General features: G+C 39.5%; 1 protein-coding gene and 1 long non-coding RNA gene across 2 annotated transcripts; both read right to left on the reverse strand.

The window, feature by feature from the left end:
• Positions 1-813: 813 nt before the first annotated feature.
• Positions 814-2,360, reverse strand: LOC146391171 (uncharacterized). The gene is made up of 2 exons (XR_014799893.1): positions 1,104-2,360; positions 814-1,024 (listed from the first exon to the last, which is right to left on the reverse strand). It is a non-coding gene; the product is annotated as an uncharacterized LOC146391171 (long non-coding RNA).
• Positions 2,361-9,628: 7,268 nt separating this feature from the next.
• On the reverse strand, positions 9,629-17,487 carry LOC146391172 (uncharacterized). Its single transcript, XM_084924019.1, has 4 exons — positions 17,306-17,487; positions 17,100-17,200; positions 12,554-12,709; positions 9,629-12,315 (listed from the first exon to the last, which is right to left on the reverse strand). The coding sequence occupies exons 1-4, from the start codon at positions 17,397-17,399 to the stop codon at positions 11,857-11,859; spliced, it is 810 nt and encodes a 269-aa protein (XP_084780145.1). The 5' UTR covers positions 17,400-17,487; the 3' UTR covers positions 9,629-11,856.
• Positions 17,488-21,371: the final 3,884 nt, after the last annotated feature.

Consider the following 21,371-nt stretch of genomic DNA (forward strand, 5'->3'; position numbering starts at 1 on the left):
ACACTGTAACTCAAAATTTTAGTCAGCTATCCACTCTTGGAGCCTTCAAGCTGGATATCAATGCTTTTATCCACAACCTGATTCTGTCCATAACTACCCAGAGCTTGTGACCATAAGTGAGCATAGGAACAGTGATCAGTAAATTGACAGCTGTATTTTAACGCTCAGATCTCTTACAAGCAACAGATCTTCACTACACCCTATTTATCTCTCAATCTCATACTCTACTCCCTGCTTAGTCAAAAATTTGAACCAGGAAACAGTCAAATGCCAAAATGGCAATAATGGAAAGAAGACTCCGAAACAAATCCCAAGAAAGATAGTTTCACAGTTTAACTGATTTTGGTTTTGCTGAACTACACTGTTGTGCAAAAGAAGAAAGCTCTAACTCATTTTACCAACATAAAGGATAGATTATCAGTTCACTATGACTGAATCCAGAGACATAACTCTGGGATCACATCTTCTGTCATTCTGACTCTCAGTTCAGATAAGCTCAGGGAATTGACAGTAAACGGTCACCTTCAATGACACCGTTTTTTAAAAATACTTTTAGTTTCTCTTCTCTCACCCTTTGAGTCAGGTTGAAAAGAATTCAAAGTATCAACCATAAGTTTCATTCTAAGATAAGGTTGAGTAATTGTCCACACCCACTGATACTTGATTTTCACTTTCAGTTCACTGTAACTGACATGATTTCTGTACAGTCAAGTGTGAATCACTCCCCTCATTTAGCCCGTTTCCGTTAGTGATGTGTTAGTCGCGAACGAAACTGTCACGGGTAATGGGAAAGTACGGACTCAGTCGCGGAGCTCAGGATGCAAAGTACACAGTGCGTTTATTTACAGTGCCCAAAAACAGTTTCAAAACATAAAGTGAAGTGCAAAGTCCAACAGTGATCTTCTCCAAACTCCCAGTGGTGCGCAGGTGAGTTTCCAAAGTGATTCTCAGAGTGTGTGTTCTCCTCCAATAGCTTAATCCACGGGCTCCTTCTCTCCAACCTCCAGCTCTGTATCTCTTCCTCCTATAAACGAGCAAAAACCACAGGTGAGGAAGCTAGCCGGCTAAAGCTAAGCTGCAAGTCACAAAACACTCTTTACTACCGAGCTTCAAGTACAATCCAGCGTCGACTGCCATCTGGACACACAGTTAAATACCTCAGCCCACAACGAAGGATGATCAGTGACAGCTGGGTGGCAAATTAGGTGCAGGTGTGTCAGCCACTGGGTGGAGGAGGAGAGAGAGAGAAGCACACACATATACACACAGGCAGGTCGCCCTGGGAAGGACCGTCCGACCATGACAGTAACAGCTCTTAGAGCCGACTCTTTGAAGTGAACGACGTGAGCCGGCTCCTTATTGGGAGCTGTGGTTTTTTTTTTTTTCTCTCACCCTCTCTCTCGCACTTTTTTTCCGCTTCACGCTGCACGCGAGTCTTGTGCTTTGCGCTGGGAAGAGGGGGGAGGGGCCGTAGTTACACTCGCAGTAGCACAGGAACAGAGCGGGAGGGAGAGAGATAGAAAGAGAGCCAGGGACAACAACGTCACATTAGAAAGGTATAGTAATCATCCACAACTATTTTCAGTTGCAGATGATAAAGGATTCAGAAAGTTTATTCATGCAGGTCCATGTGACAGAGAATGTGCATCTTCTTTTTGTTTTCATATTTTTTCATATTTATATTTAATTGTGTTGTGGTTTGCAAAGTTGAAATGTAAATAGTTGGTTTTTGTATTATATTTATTTATTACATTTTATGTGGAGTGAATAAATAAAAGTATATTTACGGTGGCCCCTACAGACAAAGCACATACAAACTCCAAAACACGTACAAACTCTGAAGCACTTAAAAAGTCCAAAGCACGTACAAACCCCGAAAGCACGTACAAAACACAACAGACGTACTGCAGGATGCCAGGGGCAGTGTTGAGCTTTGTTACCTAGTGGCTACACAAGCCAGGAAGCACCAATGACCGGATTTGGTGTGTGGTAGTAACAGGTAAATGAACATTTTTTTTACATTATTTGAATATATATGAGTGCTTGTGTATAAATACACAAATAATACACATATGCTTTCAATTGTGTAATTTAAGTGATCTAGGTAGCTCTGTTTTGGAAGCTCAGTTAATGCAAGAAATGTGTTTTGGAGTTTGTACGTGCTTTGTCTCTAGGGGCCACCACATATATTTATATATAAACATATATAAATAAAACCACTTTTTTTTTTTTTTTACATTAGTAATTCCTTTTGTGCATAATTTTATATTGTTGTTAATAATAAATTAATTAAAGCAACAAAACAACCTGAAGAGCCGGTTGGGAGCCGAAAGAGCCGGTTCTCTAAAGAGCCGGAAATCCCATCACTACTTTCCGTAGCGAATGTTAACAACATTGTCTAATGAGTTTTGCTACTTTGACATTTTGATCTAAAACATCTGCAAATATTTCTTATTAAAATATGCAAGTTATCAAATGAAACAGAATGTACCTGTTAAATAAACATGGTTTGTTTTTTAATTCAGGCAGATTATTGTTTGTTTGCAGCTTATTAGACAATAGTTGTTAAAGTTGAGCAGGATCTGAAACGTGGTCATACTTATCATCATTAACATTTAAATTTACAATAATGGATTACAGAGCAGTAAGGAATAGATTTCATCACAGTAGATGTTTTTCTTAAAGTGCTGTATAAATTTAAGAATATAATCCACCCGTTGTTATAATCGTCAATGCCCTGTACCAACATAGAGCAGAGCAGCTACCTGGACGCTACTCCAACAGGGGTCGATTATCTTGTTAATAATTTTACCTCTTTACTAAGTACGACTCTGGATACTGTAGCTCCTGTGAAAAATAAGGCCTCAAATCAGAAGTACTTGACTCTCTGTTATAATTCTCAAACATGTGGCCTAAAGCAGATGACTCGTGAGCTGGAGAGGAAATGCCATGTCACAAATTTAGGAGATCATCATTTAGCCTTGAAAAATAGTTTGCTTCTTTATTAAAAAAAAAAGCCTTCTGTAAAGCTAGAGCATCTTACTATTCATCACTGATTGAAGAAAATAAGTACCAAATTCAGTACCATTGATATTTATTCTTTAAAAAAAAACATCTCTTGACTCAGCTGTCTTGGCTAATTATAGGCCAATCTCCAACCTTCCTTTCATATCAAAAATTCTTGAAAGAGTAGTTGTCAAACAGCAAACAGATCATCTGCAGAGGAATGGCTTATTTAAAGAGTTTCAGTCAGGTTTCAGAGCTCATCACAGCACAGAAACAGCTTTAGTGAAGGTTACAAATGATCTTCTTATGGCCTCTGACAGTGGACTCATCTCTGTGCTTGTCCTGCTAGACCTTAGTGCAGCGTTCGATACTGTTGACCATAATATTCTATTAGAATGATTTGAGCATGCTGTAGGTATTACCAGTACTGCACTGCAGTGGTTTGTGTCATATCTGTCTAATTGACTATGTGTACGTTAGCATATGCTACTTCCGGTGCGGAAACTCCTGTGGGGAGCTTTGTTTCTGGTGTCCTATTCGCGCCTTGTTTACGGTCCAAAACAAGTTAAGCAAATGAATGAATCAAGCGGCGATTTACATTTCTATAGATGTCTTGGGCATTTACCCAATATATCTGTAAATGATGTTCATCGACTTGTCGATATTTTTTCCCTGCGCCTCAGAGCAAAAGAGAAAATGGATTCAAATGTTATATTTCTCAGCTGTCCCTCATTTATCGCGGGTGTTATGTTCTAAAAATAACCAGCGATAGGTGAAATCAAGTAGCCAATTTTATTTTTTGACGGTGCAAAACGTTTCGTGGACATCGTGGACATACAGTACTGCACTTCAGAGTCACACTGCTAGCGATCGATGCAGCGATTCTGTACTGTACAGGAGAGACGTCACGGAGGAGATCGTCTGCAGCGATCAGGACGCAGGACACAATGTGACGTAAAAAAAAAATAAGCATGCAAACTTGCACTAAAAAATCTGTGAAACAGCGAGGTGAAAGGTGAACCCCGTTATTAGCGAGGGACCACTGTAATTTTTAAGGTAAGTCACAACATACCCTTCGGAAATACTAATGTATAGAAACCGTTACCAGCAATCATTCATTTTTTGTGTGGCTTTTTTCACGATTTGTTAACATGCTGTGTAGGTGTGTACTTGACTAGCTGATATTAACATAATGGGGGAAACATCTAGTTTGACTATTCTTCACCTGTAGTTTGAATGCTGAACATTTGCCTGTTTAAATCATAAGACCAGTCACTATACAGAGATGTGCTTCCGGATGTGGACGATGTGTCTTCTGCATGCAGTTCTGCTTGTGTTGAGTGATGTAAACAACTGATCGATCTAAACTCTTTAAACGTCAAAATTGATCATTAGAATTTTTTTATGACACAACAGTGGTGAGTGTTCCCACCTTCTGCTCTTTGTAACTTAATGCGATCTTTCCGTTTTCGACATGATTTTGGAGTATATCTTCGCAGTAGCGATTGACCGCAAAGTAAAGCTACCGGAAATGCACAACCCCACATCCGGTCTCAAACCAGGAAGTTAGCATTTTCTCGTGCACAGGGTCAATAGACTCCAATTTGTTCATGTAAATAGAGAGTCTCTTCACTGGCTCCCTTCCACAGCATGTCCTTTATCCTGTCTTCCTTCTCTCAGCCCAATTGGTCGCAGAAGATGGCCCCGCCCCTCCCTGAGCCTGGTTCTGCTGAAGGTTTCTTCCTGTTAAAAGGGAGTTTTTCCTTCCCACTTGCACCAAAGTGCTTGCTCATAGGGGGTCATATGATTGTTGGGTTTTCTCTGTATGTATTATTGTAGGGTCTACCTTACAAAGTACAAGGTACTTATAAAGTACCATGAGGAGACTGTTGTTGTGATTTGGCGCTTTATAAATAAAACTGAATTGAAAATTGAATTGAACTGTGCTGGCATGTTGTTTTTTACAAAGAAGAGGCTTTCTCTTTTCAACCTTTCCAAACAAGCCCTCCATGTTCAGTCTTTTACTAATTTTACAATTATGGACTTTAACATGTAACATGCTAACTGAGGTCTGTAGCATCTGAGATGCTACTCTTGGGTTTTTTGTGATCTCCTTGAGCATTGCACAGCCTGACCTTTGGGGATATTTGCTGGGACATCCACTTCTGCAAAGATTGTGGCATTGTGTTAACACACAGCTGAATACCCAAGGTAAGTAAGATGTGACAACAGAGACAGTGAGAGTTGAGCTATTTCTAGTTATCTAGTATTTCTTAATTTCACCCATTGTCTATTCCTACTTGCTAAATTCTTCGGTAGCAATTGAGGATTCACATCTCAACTGCCCTCCAAGTGCTGATAATAATGTGAGCATTGAATGTATGGGATATTATAGTATTAAGGAATGCATTATATTCCCTATCAATGTTCCCTCTAATTTTCCACATGTCTGAGCGAACACACAAACTCTCTGAGCGATCCCTTGGACCACTGTGAGCAAAATCAGACGTGTGCACTGTGGTCACGCCAGCATCGAATCCATCCAAGTTTCATGGTTTATTAAGATAATCAAATTACAGCATTTACATTTATGTTAGACTACTTTTAATTAACTTCTTTAGCCCATTTATAATGAAAATGTAAAACAAAAATGTAGTCATTGACCTTTGTAGTATGTTAACACTATTGGAAGTAAAAATAACTTTAACTGCAATTTTGAAAACACAACTTTCGTTTTCTTTTTTATAAAGCTCTGACTTGTATTATGAGTCTGTGGTCTGGGAGAGAGTCCTGTAACTCTCTGTCTGCAAAGTACAGTAAATAAAGACCAATGTTGGGCAATTAATTATATAGTTACTTCTTCAAAAAAGTAACTCAGTTTGGCAAACAACAAAGTTTTTTGCAGCTATTTTTTTTTAAATGCAGCCAAGGCGTTTTTCTTAAATAAACATTTCAAATTATTTACAGAACAATCAGCTGTTCTACATCAAATTTGATGCCGCACAAATTATTTGTGCCACTCCAAAAATAATTTCTGTGACTATGAGATAAAGGAGAACAACAGCCTGATACCTGCAGGCCTGACAACAGGATGTATCACTCCTGTAACACCTGTAACATTCAGTAGTCGCCTCATTGTTCTGACACACAAAACAAAACTACTGACTACACTACACACTAACTACACAAGATTTGCGCTAAACGCCGCAAATCTCTCACATCTCAAAACACCGCCGTCACTCCTAAAACTTCCCCCCGTTTCTTAACAACTTGCCATATCATTTTTTGATTGGTCGACATGGCACTTTTTTCGACCAATAGAAAAGGGTGGGGGTGTTTTTGGTTTTGTTTTTGCTCACAGGCGGAGAGTGCTTTCGAGCCTTTTTTTCTTATAAAACGTTTCTTCCCGCAGTAAATATAAACAACGATAGTATTCAGGAAGAAAACCAAACACTGCATATATTTTTATCATAACTCTGGTTTTACGTAGCCTATCAACACAATTTAAAAACTGGTATAAAGTCCACACTTTTCCGTCAATTGTTCCGTCTGTCCTGCTCGCATCTCCAATGGTTGTACACGTTGTCATTAACGTGGCTTCACTCTACATCAGCCACGCCGCTTTGCTAGCTAAAACACCGGTGTCGGCCATTGACTGTAGAAAACATGGACGACGTGACCCCCCCTCCTACCATTGTGCAAAAATGAAGCCAAAATATCCCGCCTGTGGAGGGTGCCATCTTGCAAATTTGGAGCCAGAGTCTGCGCAGTAGTGACTTGAGGTGGAGCGACTGTGTAACACTCCCGCCCACACACCCGCTGGACTTGACCACAAACACGCCCCCCTACACTTTTACGTAGCCCGGCTGCTCCAGTTTTTTTGCTGGTTTACCGCGACTGACGACTCGTTTAATTAAGGTAAATACAACCATGTCACTGTTATAAAAAAGACACACAGCTTATCATCTTATAGTTCTAAAATCACTCTGTTGTTAATTCGTTAGTTAGATTAGCCGCTAGCATGTTGGAGGCTTGTTGCTAGCTAGTTAGCGATGCTACACATAGTCTTCAACACTTATGTTTTTTTTATCCATTTTTAGACAGCGATGAGATCAGCTGCACACTCTACAGAGGCCCAGAGTTACTGTTAATATCAAAAATATAATGCTGTCCTTTGAGATTTTAACAGAAGACTGTGAGTGTAATGGATCTAAAACTGTTTAAATCTCTACAGCCTGGTAACATGGAGACTTTAAAAACATCAGCAGAACGTTTCAGTAGTGTAGTCTAATTTGTTCTTTTCATTTAATAATAGAGTTCATATTATATCAATAGCTACATTCACCCTGGAGAGAAACTAGTGAGGGAGACCATCAGGACCAAGCTGGGTTTCCTGGGTCCAGAGGTTTGGAGAAACTTCTTGCCTTTCTTTCATCACAGCTGTCCTGTGCCAGAAGTTCTGTTGACCCACTGAAAGAGGCATCATTTAAGAAACACCACGAAGACTGAAGCTCATGGCATTGATCAAGCAGGACTCATGATCTTCACCAGCAGCTCCCTCACAGGGAAATCTTCAGCACTCCTCTGTAGGCCCGCCCCAGGAAATGGATAAACCCAGCATTTCATGAACACTGTGATGAGACCTTTGGTTTGTGTAATGTTATAAATACTCAGATACTCCCCAGAGGCTCCGGACTTTTACATAAAGATAATATATTCAGTCCTGTAGAAAGTTATATATTTAAAAATATGTGATCCTCTCTGGTTACTCTGGTATGAATAACTCTGAATCACTTTATGGTAAATAATCCACTATGTGTAAAACAAAAAACTGTGAAAAAATTCCAGATGACAAGTTTGTAGTTCAACATACAAGTGACGACCTTTGACCTTCATCAGGTTTTATTTAATTGTGTTAGAGAAAATCTCATATGCTCTTTATGCAGCTGAGTACATCAAGTGTTTAAAACGGAAGCTGTGCAGGTCTGAGATCAGCAGCTTTGTGAAACACCAAACTGAGGTCCTGTTAATGCTGATGTATAGTGACACAGTTACATGAGTGATTAATCCTTTTGTTTTTTTGTCTTTAACTTTATCAATAAAACAGCTGCAGCTTTCACTACAGCACGTGTGGTACTTTAACCTTTGTACTGTTTTCAACAGTTCATTTTGCAGTTAACACGTGAACATGTTGGATGATCTATCTGCTGTCACTGGGTGGTGCTGAGGTCTGAATCTGAGGGCAGCTCCTGTAATCACAAAGACACCAGAACCATCAAACTCAGATATAAATTTTATCCCTCAAAATTGAAATAAAGCTGATTCTTCTGTCCTCACACACTCAGGATCTGAAGTTCTTCTCTTACATTTTTGTCAGTATTACAGTACTTTAATCCATAGTTCCTGATTAATGAGGAGTTACTGAAGTACAAGCTTTTAAAAAAATTGTTACTGTCTTTACAGATGTGGCAAGAGACTGAAAACATGCTGTTGTTTGCACATATTTAATATTCAGCTCTGCACAGGAGCTGAAGCAGGGTGCAGCCTGTTGCTTTTACAGTGTAATACTTGTAATAAAAGTACAGTAACAGTAATTAGTGACTGAGCAGCCCGGGGCGTTTCTCTTGATTTCTTTAGTAAATTCATTCACCTGCACAGCTAAACGAACCCTGACAGCCGAGTGCTCATTTTAGCTAGCTAGGTCTCAGGAGCTAGCTAAGGACAGTAGTTACGGATTAGCTTACAAACACGTTTAACTTACCGAAAAAGTGTAGCGGGGCCTCGGGTCCTTCTGTCGGGTAGTCCAGTTTACTGAAGAACACCTCAGGCTGTCAGGTTAAAACACTCGGTCGTGTTTTCGTAGCGTAAACGCTGGCCCTCCTCTCAGAGCCTACGCTCTATCTGCTATTCGCGAACAGAGATACGCAAGTTTCTCCGTGACTGCAGCTGTCAGTCAAAGCTCTTATGATGACGTTTCACCCCAATTTAACATCACCGCGGTAGGAATTAGAATCAAACTTATGGGAAAGGAGACCACTTGAACATCAATCAGCGTGATGAGAACTATTGAAAACAAAAGAAAGAATCTTTGGAAAAAAATTATCTAAGGAGAATTAATTTATTTTAGTCTGACCCCAGTCCCATCCGCTAACATGGAGGAGGCGGGGTTTATGACCTATACTGCAGCCAGACACCAGGGGGCGATAGAGACGTTTTGGCTTCATTTTTGGGGAGCTGTCGCGTCGTCCATGTTTTCTACAGTCAATGGTGTCGGCACATAAGGACGCTGTCATAGCCTGCCGACGACGTTGATTAGCTGCATATATACGAATGTGAATCGCATTATTTGCTGGACTATGGGATAAGGTGGCATCGTTCTAATCCCATACGGGAGCAGCCAGTCACTTACTGACTAGCACTGCAAAACAGAATTGTTGAAGTTTTAAATTTAATTTCAACTCAAGTTGTGCCATTCCAGGTAAATACTATTTTCAGTTAAGTGAACTATCAGCAGGTGCTGTGTAAAACTGGGAATAAACTCACTGAAGACAAACTCGGCTTAAATTCATTTTTACTGAAGCTCATGGCATTGATCAAGCAGGACTCATGATCTTCACCAGCAGCTCCCTCACAGGGAAATCTTCAGCACTCCTCTGTAGGCCCGCCCCAGGAAATGGATAAACCCAGCATTTCATGAACACTGTGATGAGACCTTTGGTTTGTGTAATGTTATAAATACTCAGATACTCCCCAGAGGCTCCGGACTTTTACATAAAGATAATATATTCAGTCCTGTAGAAAGTTATATATTTAAAAATATGTGATCCTCTCTGGTTACTCTGGTATGAATAACTCTGAATCACTTTATGGTAAATAATCCACTATGTGTAAAACAAAAAACTGTGAAAAAATTCCAGATGACAAGTTTGTAGTTCAACATACAAGTGACGACCTTTGACCTTCATCAGGTTTTATTTAATTGTGTTAGAGAAAATCTCATATGCTCTTTATGCAGCTGAGTACATCAAGTGTTTAAAACGGAAGCTGTGCAGGTCTGAGATCAGCAGCTTTGTGAAACACCAAACTGAGGTCCTGTTAATGCTGATGTATAGTGACACAGTTACATGAGTGATTAATCCTTTTGTTTTTTTGTCTTTAACTTTATCAATAAAACAGCTGCAGCTTTCACTACAGCACGTGTGGTACTTTAACCTTTGTACTGTTTTCAACAGTTCATTTTGCAGTTAACACGTGAACATGTTGGATGATCTATCTGCTGTCACTGGGTGGTGCTGAGGTCTGAATCTGAGGGCAGCTCCTGTAATCACAAAGACACCAGAACCATCAAACTCAGATATAAATTTTATCCCTCAAAATTGAAATAAAGCTGATTCTTCTGTCCTCACACACTCAGGATCTGAAGTTCTTCTCTTACATTTTTGTCAGTATTACAGTACTTTAATCCATAGTTCCTGATTAATGAGGAGTTACTGAAGTACAAGCTTTTAAAAAAATTGTTACTGTCTTTACAGATGTGGCAAGAGACTGAAAACATGCTGTTGTTTGCACATATTTAATATTCAGCTCTGCACAGGAGCTGAAGCAGGGTGCAGCCTGTTGCTTTTACAGTGTAATACTTGTAATAAAAGTACAGTAACAGTAATTAGTGACTGAGCAGCCCGGGGCGTTTCTCTTGATTTCTTTAGTAAATTCATTCACCTGCACAGCTAAACGAACCCTGACAGCCGAGTGCTCATTTTAGCTAGCTAGGTCTCAGGAGCTAGCTAAGGACAGTAGTTACGGATTAGCTTACAAACACGTTTAACTTACCGAAAAAGTGTAGCGGGGCCTCGGGTCCTTCTGTCGGGTAGTCCAGTTTACTGAAGAACACCTCAGGCTGTCAGGTTAAAACACTCGGTCGTGTTTTCGTAGCGTAAACGCTGGCCCTCCTCTCAGAGCCTACGCTCTATCTGCTATTCGCGAACAGAGATACGCAAGTTTCTCCGTGACTGCAGCTGTCAGTCAAAGCTCTTATGATGACGTTTCACCCCAATTTAACATCACCGCGGTAGGAATTAGAATCAAACTTATGGGAAAGGAGACCACTTGAACATCAATCAGCGTGATGAGAACTATTGAAAACAAAAGAAAGAATCTTTGGAAAAAAATTATCTAAGGAGAATTAATTTATTTTAGTCTGACCCCAGTCCCATCCGCTAACATGGAGGAGGCGGGGTTTATGACCTATACTGCAGCCAGACACCAGGGGGCGATAGAGACGTTTTGGCTTCATTTTTGGGGAGCTGTCGCGTCGTCCATGTTTTCTACAGTCAATGGTGTCGGCACATAAGGACGCTGTCATAGCCTGCCGACGACGTTGATTAGCTGCATATATACGAATGTGAATCGCATTATTTGCTGGACTATGGGATAAGGTGGCATCGTTCTAATCCCATACGGGAGCAGCCAGTCACTTACTGACTAGCACTGCAAAACAGAATTGTTGAAGTTTTAAATTTAATTTCAACTCAAGTTGTGCCATTCCAGGTAAATACTATTTTCAGTTAAGTGAACTATCAGCAGGTGCTGTGTAAAACTGGGAATAAACTCACTGAAGACAAACTCGGCTTAAATTCATTTTTACTGATGCCCTCGGTGATGTCTCACACTAATTGACAAGCAACTCCTTCAATAGTAGCACTTTCCTGAATCATTGCATGTTTTATATGAAGAAGATTTTTTTTCAGATCTCTACAATAAGAAACAGGTAAGAAAAGACCGATAAAACACAGGAAAGAAATTATCTTTGATTTTATTTTTTAAAATTAAACATTTATCCTTGTGTTTGCATTATTTCTGCTGCCATACAGGTATGTAGGTCTGCCTAGGGGCAACACCACTGGAGCATGCTCCATAATACTGCCGCGTTTTTCCTGCACATTCAGTAGTGAGATTCAAGCATACAAAACAGAACTCTATCTTACATCTGGGGCAGATGACATTTTTACATCTCTTTCTGTTATGCTCCACCAGTGACCCACAGGTGGGACAGGCACGAATGGAGGGACAACCACTGACATCCGTCACAGACTCAAAGATGATATCTTCACAGTTTTTCAGGGCTTTTAGTGCTTCATTGCTGCAGCCATCATTATCACAGCGGTCTGACCGTGGCCGTGTACCCTTCCATTCCCTCAAGCACTGCCAGCAGAATTCGTAGTTCCGACCTTTTTTTCTGGTGCACAAGCTGCAGCAGACACTCAGGTTGGATACATCCTTTCTCACAACAGATGAGTTGCATCCAGGACACTGTGATATAGTAGACAGTGGATTATATCCGTATGCATAGCCATTAGTTTTAAGCTAAATCAACAAGGTGTTCCCAAAAGATTGAAGGGGGCATTTTGTCACATACCGGAAAAATGAAATGGTCAAAGGTACCATAAAATTCAAATGACATTAAATAAAAATAAAAGAACAGACTGAACAATTGCATTAATATTATTAGTCAACTAAAATTTCATGATTGATAGAGCATAATACTCACTAATTTGGAATCAAAGAAATGCTTGGAAGCATTTAAGGCCATGGTCTTTTCAAAGTGCTCCATTTCCTCAGGGGTCAGAAGTGCCATTTTACGAACCTCTGCATAACTCCACTCCTTATCACACTTAGGCTGGCCACACACAAATTTGCTTTCACCCTGTATTGAAATATGAAATATATATATAAATTTTTTTTAGAATGTCCGTTTGGAAACAAAACACTAAAAAGTCTTACAGTGCATCTAGACAGCGATTCACTCGTTCTACATTTTGCAATGTTACTGCTTTATTCCAAAATGGATTAAATTAAATTTTAATAAGTATTCACACCATTTGCAATGAAACTCAAATTGATGTCCACTGTGGAACGCCAGGACTGCCATAATGAATTAATTAAATACACCATTAAGTAATTAATTAAATGTGGCAATAATTAATTAAAATTGGAAATAAAAAATTAAATAAATGTTTACGACACATTTAATTAATCAATTATTGCTACATTTAAATAATTATTTAATGGTGTATTTAATTAATTCATTTTGGCACAGTTGACTCCTTCAGGTCTCACCATGAAATAATTTTATCTGTCAACCTCACCCATCAAACTCAGGGGGCGGGGTTAACGCTGATCGAGTCAAAACCATTGCTTTAGCCTGGTGGTCATTGTTTTTAGCACAAAACAACCGGCATGTGGAAACTGACAGAACTGAACCTTGAAAAACCCTGTTTGTGTGTCACCATTATTTTTTAGCTGAAAATGTAGTGGTTTAATTTTCAGATGTCTGGTCGGTTTGTCAAGATAGAGCCTCTTTGCAAAAGTGCGTCGATGATTTCGGAGACATCTGCCCAGTCTCACGGCAAAGCGTGGGATAGACCCGCTTGCCTCGCAAGCAATTGAGCTGTTATTAGAGCACGTGTTGGTTATTACCGGCGACAAAATGCAGGTCCCGGTACACAGCTTAAGGAGGAGAGAGAGCAAATAATAACGATTAACATCTGATCTTTGGGTTTTTGTTCAATAATCAGCGTGACCTGCGTATAAACGCATAAAAGAAATAACGTTGGTGTTTCCGTCATGTAGTAACTGCTAGGTTTAACTATACAAAGGTTGTTCGACACTCTAAAACACATACAGACTTCATGATGTTGGGCTAATATTTTATTGTTAATATTAATCATGAGAATAAACGGCCCTGTACACCACGGAGCGAGGTCAGCACCACGATATCTTCAGCTCTCTGAGTTAACCCAGAGTTTCACAGCCGAAAATGTCGGCAGCATCAAACTAATCTAACAGTCATCTACGAATAATTCACGGGTCATATCAATATGATTTTACAGAAAATCATAATTATTACTGCCGACTATTCCAGAGACGTGAAAATCTACAGCATAAAGAACACAAAAATATAGCAGTCTAACGCAACACTGTAACAGAGATGAACCGTCAGTTTGTCACAGATCAAAGTGGAATCAAAGTGATTTGTTGAACAGGTGTTCGTGTCCGTGATCTGTGTTTTCTGCATTTACATCAGCGTAAGAGACTTAGCAGCAGATTAGAATAACAGTTATACATTTAATAAATCACCAAATGAATACACGCAAGAAACGAGCAAACCTGTTCCAACAATTTGAGTTTGTATTCCCTCAGCTGCAGACTCACTGCTGTTTAAATGTTTGAGAGGAAGATTAGATATAAAGCAAACGTCAAACAAAGTCAACGTACACATTTGATATGAGGCCAGGAGGTATAATGGCTGTGTCCTGTTTTAAGATCATACAACAGGACACAGTTGGCTCCTTCAGGTCTCACCATGAAATAATTTTAAAATTGTTGTCTGACCTCCTTCGATCCAGCCGCTCAGAGTCCGTGGTTACCATGGTTACTGCATAAGCAGCTGTAATGTAAACAGCTGGCACAGCAGAAACCTACCGCCGACATGAGTGTTTATGTTTTTCATTGCAAAAGAACTGTCTGAATGGTTAACTGAAGTTAACTTGGATAAATTATAGTTAAGGAGTTTCACATATAACGCCCACGTGAGCTGTGTGACTGTTCACCACTACACTGAAATAAGTAGGCTATTACTGAAATACACAAATTATATGTTAACCTCATTTATTTTCAGTTAAGTAAACTCTAAAAATTCTAACAGACAGCTGGTGCTTAGAATACAGTTGAATAACTATTAAAAACCAGATGATGTAATATTTCTGTCCAGGTTGCAGTCTTCGTGATGAACACACTGTTGCAAACTCTGCTCCTCTCGGTGGAAATGCGCCTTCTCTTCTCTTTCTTTAAAACATTTTAAAAGTCAGTTTAATCTCAAAATTCACTGTTAAATCCAAAACACACCAGATAAAGAAAAGCGAATGGTTCAATCTAACACATGTGCCAGTGAACCATTAAACTTAAGTCAAACTATAGCAGTTCTGAAACGTAACTTTAACCTCAGCCAAACCGATTTGCTCAGTTGTAAATAAAACAGCGAAGTAAACGTGACCCGACAGACAGAACCTGACTGAATTAAGTCCAGTGTTTAACCACTGAGAGCTAAAACTCAGGTTTCAAAGCTGTGTGCCGGTGATTGGACATCAGCCGCTGATAAAACTATAAAGTGCTCTGTTGGGAAACAAGCTCCAGCAGCTCTGCGCTCGGGGAAAAACTATATTTACTTATCTTGTGCAGAAAAATGCGCCGACATTGTGTCATATCAGTCAAACTGTGACTATCACCACGTAACGTGGCCGTGTTTCTTGAATTAACAGCAGGAACGCTGGGACTGTGAGCTCGGTGCACTCTGTCAGCTGACTGTTAGCAGAGCTAGTAACATCTCTGAAAACATCTGAGCACTTTTGCAAACATGTTCTATGTTGACAACCTGACCAGACATGTGAAGATTACGCCACGACATTTGCGGCTAAAACACTATTAAAAGTGTAGTTGGTGACAGAAAAACGGGGCATTTTAAAACTTTACACCACCACCATTGCTGCCTGTGATCTGAAATTCATTCTGGGATACTTGGCTGCCCCAAGTCCACACAAGCAATCGATTATCTAGGATCGACTTCTTTACTTACTTTGCTCGGCAACCAATCAAATGCTAGAGAAGCTGCAGTGGCAGTGTTAACCCCGCCCACTTAGTTTGATGGGTGAGGCTGACAGATAAAATGATTTCAAGTTGAGACATGAAGGGGACAAAAGTGCCATAATGAATTAAATAAATAAATCATTAAATAATTAATTAAAACTGTCATTAATTAATTAAATGTGTCAATAATTAATTAAATGTGTCAATAATTAATTAATTAAATGTGTCGTAAATATTTATTTAATTAATTATTTCCAATTTTATTCAATTATTGCCACATTTAATTAATTATTTAATGGTGTATTTAATTAATTCATTATGGCAGTCCTGGCATTCCATAGGCCTAGTCATGTAGGCCATTAGATGTAAACAGTTGGGAAGGTTTCTATTGAAGGCAGACAAACTTTTAAAATAAATAAATAAATAAATAATAAATAAAACCCTCTGTAAACCCATTACAGGTGGGTTTTTTAACATTAAATAAATATTTTTTTTTTGAAATTTCATCAAAACGAATGAATCTCAGCATCATCAACTACAATTCACATGAAGCTCTGCTACACTTGATGTAACCTAACACTGACCATTAAAACCACAGCCACTGTGCACCAGTCACACACTGTTCTTTACTGTAAATCTATCACAGTACAGCAAGCTAACCTGTTTATCCTGAGCTAACCTGCAGATGATTCTCATGCAACCTTTAAATAACACAGTCTACCTCAGTTTGATTTACTGCATAATATGAAAGAAAAACAACAACAACAAAAAAAACCCCACAATATCATGTGTACAGGCCCATTATCTGATTTAACAGCACAAGGACTTACGTGTAAGCTTTAAATTTATCAAATACCACTGAGCAGCCCTTACTTTTATATCTAACCTCTTATCTTCCTCTCCTGTCCTGTCTTTCTTATTTTTTTCATTTAAATCAGCTCTCTTTTATTTCTCTCTGTGAAATACAGCAGCAGGACATTTTTACAAAATGCACACAGTTTGCGTGTTTGCTGATGTTTGTGGAGCTGATAGAAACGCTGGATTTGTAATCACTTGCTTTCTTTTGTAAGTACGTCTTTGGTTAGTATTGAAATGTTTGTCAAGTCACAGCAGCAATGGGTCTGACAGATGAAGGGTGCGAAAAAAAAATTTTGCGCCGGGACGCAATACTAATTTTACAAATGCTTGCAGCTTCACGTCATGCAGAAAAACTCGCCACGCACGTGGCAATAAACTTCATTAACACGGGGATAGATCAGGATCTGAAAGAAAATACTATATTGTTCTACAAATCGCGCAGGACAGCTGTTACAACGGGATAATACTTTTATATCAGTTATATATGTTGAAATTGGCAATAAGAGAGCAGATCGGGTTTTGTCAATGTGACGCTCCATCTTTTAAACTGGAGGCCTAATTATTTTCAAAATAATACTAACAAATGATCCTACCTCTTTCAACAACCTGAGACACCAGTTGGTGAGAGATGACGGGGTCACAACATGACCGCAGGACATCCGAGCTCTTGGAGACTTGAAACCCTCACACAGAACTACAAAAAAGAAAAGGTTTAATCACACACACACACACACACACACACACACACAAGAAGAATAACACTGAAATGGATCGAAAGACAACATTTTCAGCTACTTACAGTCAAATTCATCCTCTCCGTCTACAAGTTTAAGTGTAGAGTCCCGAGGATCGTAACATTTCTCTTTTTCAAATGCCGAATTTAGAAAGCTCATCTTTCGCTGTTTATCTATCTAACCTGCAAAGTAGGGTAACAACGAACAACCTTAGTGATAGACTCTAAATGTGTGAAACTTTCAATTTCATTTCAGCTTAGGTTTCACTTCAAGTCACGTGATTTTTCTATAAACTAGCGAGCCAGTGCCTATTGGCTAACAAGAAGTGCACCGGAAGAGCCACCTCTTGATATAGGCGGGGTAATATCATATACATCTTAAAACAACATAAAATGTATTATTCATTAATAAAACAAGCGGGAAATGCTGACAAACACAATGTGAATAATACAACTGCGATGACATGAAATAAATGACAGAAAATTCGACTCTTCTTACAACTTCTGCAAAAGTGATCTTTGGATGTATTATTTATCTTTCATTTATGAGGAACAACAACTATATGTTGATAGTAGTATCACAAGTTAGTATGGCTAATAGAGTTGTATTAGCTGTTTTCTTTTGTTGTTGTTGTTGTTTTTTTTGTTGTTTTTTTTTAGTAATTTGAATTCCTAAGAAACAAAGTAAAAGAAATCGTTTTGCTGCTCACAATTCTGCATCCAGCCACAGCATCCAACTGTCACTATTTCTCTAGGTGGCATGACCGGGATTTGTACTGAAAATCTGAGATGTACACTGTAAACAGAAATGGAGACAGCATATTTCCTTGTGGCACTCCTTTACTGTGCATCACCAAATCAGACAGAGCACTGCCCAGTCTCACATGGAGGCATGGCTGCCAGGTAATCAGTAATCCATCACGGATGTGTTTACTGACACTTCTTGTAGCTTCTCTGTCAGTAGCAGTGGCTGATCATATAAAAGGCACCTGCAGAATCAAATAAGGTAATTCTCACTGTACGGCTGTTACTATCCAGATGGGAGTAAGCTCTCTGCAGGTGATAGACGACTGCATCACCCACTCAAAGATTTGGCTATATGCAAACTTCACAGGATGAAGCAATGTGGTGTGAGAGCAGCTGGTTGATAGTTATTAAACTTTAACTGTGTTGACTTCTTCAGTACAGGAACCATACAGGGTATTTTTAATATGACTCAGAATCACAGATAGCTGGCTGTCAAACATCCTTAGAACTTTGGATCTGATGCCGTCAGCACAATTGGCATAAAGTTAAAAAGCTGGAAATGTATTCAGTTAGACATGGCTAAAGTCAGGAACAATAGCCAAAAAACACTAGAACACAACCAGATGTGGCAGATGGCTGCCTCTCCCTGGGCCTGGTTGGGGATAAGGGGAAGGAAGACAGCAGAGAGAGACAAGACAAAAGGCAAACTACTTAAGAGACTTTCCTTTCCTTCTGACTGATTGCATAAGTTCTATTTTCTTTCAAGTATTGTAGAGTCTTTGACTCTACAATATAAAGCACCTTGAGGTGACAGTTGTTGTGAATTGCTACTATAAATAAAACTGAATTGCATTTTTGACATCATCCTGCAAAACTAGCAGCAATAGAAATAAAGTGATTCTTGAGAAACTTCAACTGTTAATTTCCCTAGAATTTTTCTAATTATAAGTATAATTTCACAAAATGAGTATTTAAGAAGCTTGATTAGTTTTACAAATTATTTAGATTACAAGTCATTAAGGTAAAATATTGTAGTGACCTGATGGGAGGGGCTCTAGTGCAAGGACTCATTGTTGGTAACTATGGGCTAAATATAACTGCAGCTGGTATAGCAAACAGTGACATCTGGTTGCTGTTCCTGTTTGGGTGTGATAGTGCTAAAAAAAAAGCTGGATTCCTGGGTCTAAGCCATTTATGAAACACAGGAATTGCAGAAGCTAACTGGGATCGCTGGCTCATGGTTCTTTCTTCTGCCTGAGCTTGCCACACTAAATTTTAGAATCTACCAAAAAAACAAAGGCTACAGCAAACAACATCTCAACAAATTGAGAAGGCGATCCTGTCAGGAGAACGGAGGCTATTATGTGAATGAGGACCCAAAACCAGATTCAACCATGGGGACAGCAATGACCTTTCAACTAGATATATTTGCTTTAACACAGGAATTAACAATGACACAAAGGAGGGATACTTGGCAGGAAGGTGAGCGTGGCAAAAACTGTGGGCAGAGGGGGAGTGTGGCTAGAGATGGTGCAGGGGAAGCTAGACTAGAGAGGTGAGTGATTTTGGAATGGAGCCTTACTGTCATGAACCTAAGGATTGGACCCAAATGCAGACACAATAGGCGGGTAACTATTTACAAGTACTTGTATTTTATTACTAGGAAAAGACAGAACTGTGATTTGCTTTGGGTATGGTTGCAGAGAGCAGAAATCAGGGTGAGAAGTGGTTGCCAATGGAAGAGGGGTCTCGGAGAGAGTCATAAAGAGAAACGAAGGAACAGGGAGACTCTGCAACATAGTGAGAGGACATTACTGAATGGGTATAAGGAACTGGAGGCTGAGGCAAGTATGTTAAAGATGGTGTTTCTTTACTTGCAGGTCTAGAAAAGACTGTTCCGGGGAGAGTGTCCATGGGAGAGTCCAGTGAGAGGTATTTAATGGCGATAGGTGACAGATGGTTACTGGCGTGTCCAGAAGTGTCATGGCAAACCGGAGGGCAGGCAAGCAGGCGAGATAAAAGGACCAACGTTGAGAAATGAAAAACACGGCCGTTGGTGAGTCCAGTCGGTGGATATGAGCAGTTTCTAGACAAGGATATTTAAGTCAAACACAGGCTACACAAGACAGGAATGAAGCACATGTGAAGCCAGGTTACCGCCGTAGATAGCAGAAAAACCTGTTTCACATGTGCTTCATTCCTGTCTTGTGTACGGGGAGTAGCAGGCAGTGCTGGTCTTTAAGAAGCTCTCCTGCTGATGACTGCAGATGATGCCCAGATGGGAAGCCGGCAACTCCACCCCCGAAGGGGTGGATAGCGAACATCACTGCTGCTGTGTCCGAATTCAGGGGAAGGATGCTCATAAGGACACTACCTACCTACGTCACAAGGTAGTGTCCTTAGACGGACAGGTAGTCAGGAAGTGAGTGGCTGTGGACAGCTCCCTTTTATTTCTCCATAGAAACTTTATTGAACAAACAATGAGTATACAACATAACAAATGGGCTCTGGACAGCCTTTTAGCCTTCAAGTCCAAGTCCGCCCTTACTTCCGTGTCTTTCCGGTCGCTAGCGCCACAGTGGGAAAACTTTAAAATGGACCCAGAAATGTCGCTCTAGTTTTTTTGTACATTTTTAATTCTTGAGGAGCTAGAAAAACCTTATCGTCATCGCCGGCATGTTTTGTACCTTTGGCTTATCAGAGACAATCATATCCAGGTAAAATAATTTCCTTTAATCTACAGGCATTTCGGAATTACGTAGCTAATTACATGGATAACTGAATCATTGCCGGTGTTGTGCCAAAAAGTGTTCACCTGCCAAAAACTGATTTCCAATGTTTCCGTGTGTAATATGTGTAATATCTTTATGTATGTTGGTAAATAGACTTCGGTGAACATGGTTTACAAAGGGGTTATATCATTTAAAAATTACCTGTTTTTCAAGTGTCTTTATAACTCTGTGCTATTGTACCTACATTATAACCAATCTGATCCTTTTTGTACACTTAAACTATGTTTATGTCTGTCCTCTTGGCCAGATTACTCGTAAAAAATAAATTTTCAATGTCAACAACATTTTTTTTGAACTGGATAAATGAAGGATACTTAAAAGTCACTCCCAAAAACTGATTGCAGCTTCTACCTTGTTACAGGAATGTTGTTTGTGGCTTAAGGTGACTTGATATCATTCACGAGGGATACATTTGGCATATGTTTCACATATTATAGCCCAACAAGTTATTTATAGCAGTTTAAATACGAGCAATCAGTTTTTGGCAAAAAACGGAAATCAGTTTTTGGCAGACGATCATTTTTTGGCACAACACCGGCCATTCTTACACATTTACTGTATTATATAAAATATATAAACTAAATATCTTGAAA

The sequence above is a fragment of the Perissodus microlepis genome, chromosome 3 (assembly GCF_051167445.1).
Source record: "Perissodus microlepis isolate ML-2025 ecotype Zambia chromosome 3, ASM5116744v1, whole genome shotgun sequence".
Classification (NCBI taxonomy): Eukaryota; Metazoa; Chordata; class Actinopteri; order Cichliformes; family Cichlidae; genus Perissodus; species Perissodus microlepis.

Bases quoted from the DNA above. Each gene is read 5' to 3' on its own strand.
- LOC146391172 (XM_084924019.1), bottom strand. From the start codon at position 17,399: ATGAGCTTTCTAAATTCGGCATTTGAAAAAGAGAAATGTTACGATCCT. The intron at 17,201-17,305 runs GTAAGTAGCTGA...TCTTTTTTGTAG, and splicing joins CGGAGAGGATGAATTTGACT to TTCTGTGTGAGGGTTTCAAG. The intron at 12,316-12,553 runs GTGAGTATTATG...ACTATATCACAG, and splicing joins ATTTCTTTGATTCCAAATTA to TGTCCTGGATGCAACTCATC.